At 37.8% G+C, this 10613-nt stretch overlaps 1 protein-coding gene across 2 annotated transcripts in view; it reads left to right on the top strand.

Moving 5' to 3' along the window:
• Window positions 1–657: 657 nt before the first annotated feature.
• PTPN2 (protein tyrosine phosphatase non-receptor type 2) overlaps window positions 658–10613 on the top strand; it is a 21405-nt gene continuing 11449 nt past the window's right edge. The window contains exons 1-2 of one of the 2 annotated variants that reach the window (XM_014062384.2): window positions 658–887; window positions 6828–6918. In XM_014062384.2, coding sequence (XP_013917859.2) covers window positions 813–887; window positions 6828–6918 — 166 coding nt within the window. In that variant the 5' untranslated portion in view covers window positions 658–812. The remainder of the gene's footprint in view (window positions 888–6827; window positions 6919–10613) is intronic. The other variant, XM_014062385.2, reaches the window with a different exon arrangement.

Genomic DNA, 10613 nt, shown 5'->3' with positions numbered 1-10613 from the left:
AAAGAAAATAAGACCTTGTCTTATTTTCGGGGGAACACAATAGTTTACCAAATAAGTCATGCACTCGTGCATCTTAAGCCAAAAACCAACATTTACAAGACACTATATTTGTGTTCACACAATTCAATTTATCCCCAAATAACCACATTATTCATAATCCACAAACTCTGGTCATTGTAATGTGAATGGTGTATGGTCTGTTTTGAAGCTTCAAACTAGCATAAGGGGCGTGCATGAGCCCACCAGCGTGCCTAACGTCCCTGTCCAACTGTCCCCATTTATTTGTACCCATTTCCTGTGTTCTTAATTCATGTTTATTCTTATTCCTGTTATCTTGTACATGAGTGACAAACTAAATAAATAAATAAACCTAGCTTAGCTGTGCTTCAATAAACCACAATTCAATCGTGTTTAGATCAAAGAAAAATATGATTATCTTGTACATGAGTGACAAACTAACTAACTAACTAACTAAAATAAAATAAAATAAAAAACCCAGCCCCTGCAGTCAACACTCCGGGAACTTCCCCACACAAAGCGATCGATGACCCAATCCCAGGTACGCATTTTCTTTTCCCCCTCCTCTCTTATAGCGGGCGGAGTTTAGCGCTAATCCAGTAGGCGGCCCACGCGCATGCGTCCGCTCCAGAGAAGCCAGCTGAGTGGACGCGCGGCGCGGAAGCTCGTTGAAGGTAACGCGAGCGGCGGAGGGGGCGGGCTCGCCGTCCTCGCCCTGTCAGCAGCGGGAGGTAGGTGATGAAGTTGCCGATTGCCAGTGGCTCTCCTCCAACCTTCTGGCTACCGCCGCCATTATGTCCGTCATCGCCAAGATAGAGCAGGAGTTCAAGGAGGTCGACGATGCTAACGACTGGCAGCCCCGCTACTTGGTGAGTGAGGGTGAGGCCGCGGGGGGAGGGAAAGTTTAGGAACCCCCGAGGCCGCTTCAAACGGAAGAGGAGAAGAAGAAACCGCCGGGCCCCGACGGACGGGCATTCTCAGGTACGCGCAGAGGCTCGGGGAGAGGAGTGCGCATGTCGTGAATTTTAGCAGGGGGCCGCGAGGAGAAGGGAGAAGCGCCGAGGGCCGAAAGGGAAGCGGGCGAGAGGCTTCTAACGACGCGCCTTCCGTCGTCAGCTTAAGCTGCGGGCAAGGGCGGGGAGAGGCAAAGGCTTCAGGCGGCGAGGAAGTTTCGCAAAGCTGAGCTCCTCCCGGTGGTTTGTCCCCATGTGGTTGTCCCGTTGCCTTGCTGGACTCCCTGGATACCACCTTTTCTTGGGCTCCTGAACTCTGGAACCGAATACAGATAGTCCTCGACTTACAACCTCAATTGAGCCCAGAATTCGTTGCGAAATGAGAAATTTGTTTTCCCTACCTCCCGTTTTATGACTTTTCTTGCCATATTTGTTAAGCGAATCGCTGCAGCTCTTAAAATTAGTGGCATGGTTGTTAAGTGGATCTGACTTCGCTTGTCAGAAGGTTGCAAAAGATGATCACATGACCCCGGCAACCATCATAGATACGAACCAGTTGTCAAGCATTTGAATATAAAATGATGTGACCAGGGAGATGAAGCAACGGTTATAAATATGAGAAATGGTCATAAGACACTTTTTTCAGTGCTGTTGTATCTGAACTGTCACTAAACGAACTGTTGGAAAAGGTTATTATTGCCCTTGAGGGCAGCTGCAAATGATCGTAGTGTGATGCAATTGTCATATGGTGAAGTGTGTTTTGTACTTAGTGTTGACATACCCAGGTTAGAGCAAACTGCCTGGATCTCTTTCCAGATGCTTTGGTCAGCCTTAATCCTAGTTTATGGGAAGGGATTGTTGGTTAGGGTTAGCATGGAATGCCCACTGCACATGTGTGTGCAAATACCACCACCACGCATGAAAACAGCCTCCCCTGGGCTCCAGAGGCCCTCTGGAGGCCAGAAATAGTTCCCTTCCGTTCCAGAGGCCCTCCCTGAAGCCTCCTGGCACCAAAAACAGAGTGCGGGGGCGGGGGGGACGGACGTGCTGCACCCCTCCCTGTGCTTCCTCTACCCCTCCCGCTCATTTGCATGTGACCCCCTGCTCCCTGCACACACCCAAAAATCAACTGGTCTGCAGGAGTAGAGCTGACCTGGGCACCCGGTAGAGCTGACCTGGGCAACGGCTCCTGTGCCCTTGGAGAGGACTCCGCGTGCCACCTGTGGCACGCATGTCATAGGTTCACCATTACAGGGTTAGGGTGTTCAAAAACAGGATACCTATGCATTTCCTTGTAGATTTCAAATAGATCCTATTGAATGGACACAAGAGTAACTAAATGTCAAAAAAACCCACGTTTCTAAACTTATATGACACTGAAGTAGGATTATGGAACCAGGCATTACAGTATTTTCTTAGAGCTATGTAGTCAATATTTACACCCATTAAATACTAATAAGAATAGGCTTTATGTCCTCACAAGAGTAATTGGTTGATAATAGTTGTTAGATTTAATAAACAGGTTTAACTGCACTAAAATATTTTTTTTTCAAAAAAGAATATACGTTTTCCTTTCATAGAACTTTCTACTTTCTCTGTACAAGGCTAAGGACAAGGTTATCCCGCGAAAGCTGAATAGGAATGAACTGGTGGAATAGTATTAAAAAAATATATAATTAAACATTTTCAGAGAGACATATGTGTTGTAGTTACATCTATAAATACGTTTCTTGGCATCTTAAAGGGTACTCATTGTGGTTGCTCTTACATAAAATAATTATCCATATTTTGTATTCAAGTGTTTGTTGAATTATCACTTTTTAATCTCATTGCACACATTGGACAAAAAAAATATTAGTATTGAAAGTATGATGCTTTTGTGAGAAAAATTTTCAATGTTCTTTAGGAGTCTCGTAGGAGTAGAATTGACAGTGTATTATATACTAGTTACTCTGGATTATAGTTCTTGGCAGTTGGACATGCTAGCTAGAGGTTGTGAAGTTATAGTTCTAAATGACAACTGAGTATTGCATGTCTCTGTTGGAAGATTGCTAATACAAATAAGAAAAGATGAATTGATATCTTCCAGTCAGAACTGTGATAGGTAACTTGTTTGATGGTGATATTAAAGTGACCACCAGCAGAAATAGCATTAAAGATGATTTATCATAATTCAATCTTAGTTTTTGATGTAAAATAGCAAAAAAAAATCTAGGAAATATTCTGTTCAACTAACCATTAGGAGAATCATGTGGATGTCATTTGAATTATTTAATGCCCTAATCAAGAGGTTTTTAATTGACTTGGGTATACAGTAAACATTTTATGCTCAAGGTTACTGGCACCTTTTTAACATAGTAAAAATATAGCTTACCCTGTTTTTAATGGAGTCCCATTGTGCAACTTTCTAGTTTCACAATTAATGTGATGAATTTTTACTGCTGCTCTTTGCTCCTCCCTGGAGCTTTACATTGCCAGGTGCTGAGCCACAGACTGATAGGAACTGAAACTTCAAACTGAAATTTGATTCAGTTTTATAGATAAATCTCAATGCTAGTACTTGAAACACACATTTTTATGGGTTCTTTTTTTTAAAGCCTTAGATAATGTCTGCTTTAACCAAAAGTTTGTCAAGAGCTGAGTTGGTAAAAAAAAATGTTCCTAAAATAGCTGCAATTTGCAATTTGTGAAATACCACAATTGTGCAAGCATAATAAAAATGTGACTGGCATGCACATAATCCTGCCTATTTGTATATTTAATATAATATGATTTTAAGTAATTTAGAGACCTTATTTGAAATGAGCTGTTTTCAATTGGTAAATAAGCAAAGTGCTTTTTAGTGTTAACGTTCAGAAATTTAGCCTCCTGGAACCAGCAGAAGAAGAGATGAAATAAATTTCTTATGCAGGAAAATTCCTCCTGGACAAAATTGTAATTATAATGCTCAATAGTAATGTGTGTTTAACTGAGTTAACAATTAGATTGGGAACTCCAGATAGATTATAATTAGCCAAAAAAATATTTTACTCAGTTTTAATAATTTATATTATAGCTATTTGAATTTAGCACCTTCTTAAAAGCTAAGCATGTTAAAGTTGCAACTTTTGAAATCTGAATGAAATTGTCAAACTCCATTGAGAATCAGTATCTGTATTTGCATATGCTTCCCAGTAATTAACTGGACCATGTTTTAGCCCATTCAATTTTTAATGAAACATATTAGCATAAACTGGCTGGGTTCATGCAACACACTAGATTAAACCGTGGTCACTAGCTAGTGGTTCAATGTATTATACAAAAACAGCCTATAAATCAGTAGTCAAGTATGATTAGCAAAAAATACATACTTGCTGGTGCCTTTTTCTAGATGCCTTAGAACAGGGCCATCAAACTCCCGGACCACAGACCAGATGTGTCAAGTGGTGGCCACGCCTGGTTTAACAAGGAGGGGGGGAGTCCAGGTATGAGACACCCCTGAGTTTGACACCCCCCCCCCTTAGAAAATACTGAGTGAATTCTTAGGCTGGTAGGAAAAATTAAGTTTTTTTTCTCACTCTGATTTGAGTCTTAAGTTAACATTTCTCTATATGAATAGCCAAGGGTTGATTTTACATCTGTTGTTTAAGCTTTCTGGTATAATTATATACTGTTTTCTAAGGTAAAGGTTGCCTTGCTAGATAAGAACAAAAGACTCCCAAATTGTGAACCCTTTCAAAGAATTATCTGCATGGTGTTCTTACTGAAATCAAGCATAGATAATTAAGAGTAATTTCATGTGTTTAGCGATTAACAGTATATTACTCCTGGCCATTTCATTTAGTTACAATTATGAATATTCATTAAATTGTATAATTTTGTATTTCTTGGATTTCTTTTAAAGGCATATAAACAGTGAGTTGAATGGAGTTCTGTTCATTACAGAAGATGGGAACTAGGATATTTTGCTTGTAATTCCATCACTAGGGGTTTATAGTTGAGCATTGGGGGAATCATCTATACTACAGTCGCGACCCCCCCCCCCATTTTTTGCATGCTTTTTTCGCCCTCCCCAGACTCCAGAGGCTTTATAGGAGCCTGGGGAGGGCAAAAACAGCCTCCCCCCCACCCCGGAGGCCCTCTGGAGGCTTCAGGGACCTTCAGGAGGCTTCCTTGAAGCCTCCGGAACAGTCAAAATGACCCTCCGAGCAAACCGGAAGTCCATTCCTGAACTTCTGGTTTACCGATAGGGCCGGTTTTTGCGCTCCGGAGGTTTCAGGGAAGCTCATGAAACCTCCCGAAGGCATCCGTGAGGGGCGGGGGAGGCTCTTTTCACCCTCCCCAGACTCCTATAAAGCCTCTGGAGCCTGGGAAGGGCAAAAAATGGCTTTTAAAAAGGGTCAACTCAGCTGGCCAGTGCAGCGCCTCGCGTGCCCTGACAAATGGCTCCGCGTGCCACAGGTTCGCCATCCCGGGGCTAGAAACTAGGAGACTGTGTGTTCTAGTCCCACTTTAGGCACAAAGCCAGCTGTGTGACCTTGGGCTAGTTACTTTCTCTCTCTCAGCCCTAAGAATGAGGCAATAGCAAATCATTTTTGCAAAATTTTGCCAAGAAAACTGTAGGGTTTTGTCCAATTCTTGGACTTGAAAAAACAGAACAACTCTAGTCTGCAGAAGGAAATTAACATTTGTTTTTCACATACAGAATATAACTGTATTTAAACACTGTTATGTTTCTACATATGGATCATTGATGTATTGACAGTGGTAATTGTAAAAAAAAAAAAATTGCCCATAATTTACTTAGTTAAAATAGGATTAATTAATTTTGAATGAGTGTGTTGTGACAACCTCTCAATGTGTTTCTTTATGGATCAACCTTCTATGTAAAGCTAATGAGTTGGTTAACAAAAGTATCATTATACAGATAGTCTTCAACTTACAACAGTTCATTTAGTGACTGTTCAAAGTTACAAGAGCACTGAAAAAAGTCACAAATTAGTATACTGGAATTAGTAAAGTGTACTTATTGATAGCCCCTAGTGAAATTGAAGCAATTTAACAATAATGTCACTTAAAATTTTGCTTGCTTCTGAGAACCACAACAAAGCCCTTATGCTACTTCTTCATTTGGAGATTACTCTAGAGTTAGTGTAAAAAAGTCACTTATCATTTTTTCTCACTTAATACTGTTACAGCATTCCCATGGTCATGTGATCAAAATTAGACCCTTGGCAACTGACTCATTTATGACGGTTGCAGTGTCCTGGGATCCTGTGATTCACTTTTGAAACCTTCTTACAAATAAGTCAATGGAGAGGTCAGATTCACTTAACAACTGTGTTACTAACAATCACAGCAGTGATTCACTTAACAACTGTGGCAAAAAAGGTCAAAAAATGAGGTAAAATTCACTTAACAAATGTTTCAGTTAGCAATAGAAATTTTGAGCTCAATTGTGGTCATAAGTTGAGGACTACCTATACTGACAAGACACCCTGTGATGTACAGGAGTAGTCAGTGTATGGGCTCAGGTTGAATTACTATGAATGCAGTGTTACCTTAACTTTATCCAGGTCTTTTAACTACTGCCATATTCAGGTGAATGGGCCTTTTTTTAATTAAAAAAACAGAACAAAAGACTGAATTTCTTTGTGGTATAAAAAAGAATATGTACGAACTCATAAATTCAAGGCCTTTTTCTTATCCTGTAGTCCACAATTTTAATGTCAATTTGTGCTTCACAAGGATTTTCCTATTTCATACTTATATGTTTCAGTTTAAAGAATGACTGATTTGTGTAATATCTTGTTGTTTTGACAAAATCTTTTTTCCCCCAGACAATTAAGATTTGTTAACTATTGCTATTTTTTCAAGGATATCCGGCATCAATCCAGTGATTATCCTCATAAAGTGGCAAAGTATGCAGAAAACCGGAATCGGAACAGATACAGAGATGTTAGCCCATGTAAGTAAGATTTCATTTACTATAATTCATGCATGTACAATCTGCAGTTCACAGGCTGCATGTGGCCCTGGACAGCTAGTAATACGGCCCCACTAAATAATAAAAAATAGACTTAATTTTTTGTTCTCTTTTAACATTCATGTTATCTCTGTTGAACTCAAGTTAGTGTGCAACTATATGTAAGACTTCTAAGCAGTATTCTTTCCTGAAACTGACCACAAAGAGGCTGCAGCAGCACTGTGATCATATCATGAAATCTAATTTTATATATTAATGTTTCAAATAATTCCAAGATTATTCCTCCAGTTATTTGAGTGATTATACCATATTTTTTGTAGTTTTTTGTGTATCTGCATTTTCTGTATACAATTAACAGTACATGCACTTGCCTTAAGAGTGTTGAAATAAGAGATGTGGGGTACATTCTCTGCCTCCTTTGTTTCTTAGCATCTTCTTTGGAGCAAACAGTCAGAACTATGTTGTGATAAGTGTGTTTGATTCTATTATTTTGTGAGTGTTTTGTATTTATTAATGTAGTGATGTTTGACTAGAATTAAATTAACTAATTTTAAAGAATTGAACAAGTAGAAGCTTGGAAAGTGCAAGACTTCTCCAATATTTTACTTGGGCTTTAACACTCTCATTTTGATGTATTTTCAGTTTCTTTTTGAATTACTATTCTATCTTTTTAAACTGTTGGCCATTCTGCGTGGTATGGAGGTATTAGAAAAAGTAGATGCAAATGTTTACATAGAATCAAAGGACAGAAAGAGTTATTTGGGCTCCTGGGTCCAACTTCTTGTTCCATGCAATCCCCAACAGATAATTTTCCAGTCTCTGTTTAAACTTATTCAGCAGGAGATGAAGTCTCCAGGTAATTGGTTCCACTTATAAACTGCTTTTACTTTTTTCTAACAGATACTCCTACATTTCAGTCCATTTGTGTGTTGTCAGTCCATTTCCCTTAATACGTTAATTTTTAATTCTGTTCTTCTCAAATTTATCTGCATTTTTTGTCTGCAAGTTTAAGTAATATTTACCCACAAAATGCTGAACAATATAGGATTCAGGATTTACCTCTAATCACTTAATATGTCTCTCCATTTTGAAGAAAAACTGGGAAATGATATTTGAACTATGCAGCCCATACACAGGCTTGCTTTTTAGATTGCTTTGGTAGTCTTTGACTTATAACAGTTCATTTAGTGACCATTCAAAGTTACAATGGCACTGACTTATGATCATTTTTCACTGTTACGACCATTGCAGCATCCCCATGATCACGTGGTCAAAATTCATATTTCTGACTGTTGCTCTGTCCCAAATGATATATCTTTTTGCCACCTTCTGACAAGCAAAATCAATGAGGAAGCCAGATTCACTTAACAACCGGGTGATTAACTTAGCAACTGTGGTGACTCACTTAATAACTGAGGCAAGAAAGGTCATAAAATGGGACAAAACACACTTAACAAATGTCTCACTTAACAACAGAAATTTTGGGCTTAACTATGGTTGTAAGACAAGGACTGCCTGTATTTCCATTGAATTCTTTGCTGGAATCAAGTGGTATTATCTTTATAGCATTTCTACAATCTACTAAGCTAATCAAAAGTGAAATAAAATAAGTCTCACATATTCATCCATGGGGACTTCTGGTAATTATTGCATTGCTTTACAGCTGCTTATAGGTTGATTCCTTTATGATATGCTCTAAAATCTTTCCTGGTATCAGTATCAGGCTGACTGATCTGTAGTTTCCCTGACCTACTCATTTCCCATTTTGAAGACAAGGACAAAGTTACTTTTAGCATTCCTGACACAATCTCTACAATTCAAAGTTACTTGCAAGTATTTTTCTTTGGTGATCTGACCATTTTTCTATTCCATGTTTGTTTGTCCCTTTTTGGATTCTCACTATAATTTTTAAAAAATGTTGATATTTTCTGTTATATTATTTCGTTTCTAAATGACGATTGTAGGTGACACCAGTGATGGGATGCAACTAATTTAACAACCGGTTCCATGAGCGTGGGCTTTGCATATGCGCAGCATTCAAAAAACAACCTTTTTAAGCTTCAAAAATTATCTTCTATGTCAGCTCCTATGAGTAAAACAGCTGACATGTGGCAATCCGCTGTGCTGCACGAATCACCTGAGTTAAAAAAATGGAAATATAGGACAGGAAAACGCAGGGGTGAGTGGGCGGGGTCAAATGCTCACCAGAACTACTGATTTGCCCAAACCAGCTGACACGAAATTGAGGTTTTTCACTGAGACAAAGGATTGGATCTATTCTATTTGAGATAAACTTCTGAAAGCATAACTTTCTGCATTTGATTATTTAAAAACTAGACAGTGTCTCTCTCCCCCCCAAAAAATGGCAAAGTTATGGATTAAGCAATAATCAAATCAATACAGCAAATTTCCCATAATCATCTGGCTGAAGTGTTATCCCTTAGTCAGAACACTGAGTTCCTGAATTAGATTTTTTTTTGTTCAGTAATAATTTCCTAAATAAGGGGGGTTCCAAAAAATACACATGAAAAAGATCTGTTTTCTGTATTTGAAAGAGATAAAAGTTCTTGAATGTTTGACTTATAGGAATTGTTGAAAAAAACACTCTTTTAAAAGAGAAAGGGGCATTTCTCTTTCACTGGGTAGTTGTATTGGTATCTCTTTCTTCATGATCTATATGGGATTTTGTGTATGTAGAACTGAAGATTGACAAGATATAGAGAAATTTTGTTCATTGACATTGGTAGAATAAAACATAGAAATGAAGCAATTCGGTGTTGTATGAAACCAAACAGGAACTTCTTGGTGATTCATTGTTTAAATCTATACTTGCTGACATCATATTTCCGAGAACATTAGTACCAGTATCTGTGATTTACTATAACAAGGTCTTAGGTTTTTCCTGTTGGCAAATGTTATCTAGTATTTACAAAAGCTTTGGTTTCTATTCAGTAGAAACATCTAAGTTCCAATAAATTGTGATACTAAACAAGAAACTTAATTATTCAGTTTGAAACAGTTGAAGGTGAAGGAAACACTATTTAAAGTTTGAATATTATTTTAATGAATTCGGAAGCTATCATAACCTCACTGTAGTAGATTATCTTTATTTGATTTCAGTAACTAGACATAACATGTTTTCAATAATTTCTGTGCATATATATTTTAACATAGGGCTAAAATTTCTGTTTATGTCTACTGTCTGCAGTGAAGAAAAAGGCAGTGACTTTGACATACTTGATAAAATAGTTATCTAAAACCCTCAAAAGTGACTTTTTAATCATACTTCTGTATTGTAAAGTTTAAATGCTGACATAAAATTTATATAAAATCAGATTAAGAACTAAACCAATGATAGGAAGACTAGGATTATGTCCTTGGTTCTCTATTTTGAACTATATATCATATTTATATTTATACATCCTCCTAACTCTTATAATTTGTAATTATAGTGTCAGTTCATGGGTTCTAAACTTGAAATCCAAGTGAAATGATTTTAACTCTTAAAAGAACTATGCACAGCCTGAGCATAGAAATTAATATTTCTTGATTCATTTTTAACATGTTATGAAATAAGAAGTCATAGTATATTTTAAGGCAGATTTTGTCTCTGCCACAGATTAAGAAACAAAAAAATAATTTATACTGTAATTATTCTGGATTTACAAATAGTACTT

This window comes from Thamnophis sirtalis, unplaced genomic scaffold, assembly GCF_051295495.1.
Source record: "Thamnophis sirtalis isolate CommonGarterSnake01/CBP01778 unplaced genomic scaffold, rThaSir2_p1.2 scaffold_2, whole genome shotgun sequence".
NCBI classification, from domain to species: domain Eukaryota; kingdom Metazoa; phylum Chordata; class Lepidosauria; order Squamata; family Natricidae; genus Thamnophis; species Thamnophis sirtalis.
The sequence above is the reverse complement of the archived record's forward strand: the minus strand, read 5'-3'. Positions and strand labels throughout refer to the sequence as shown.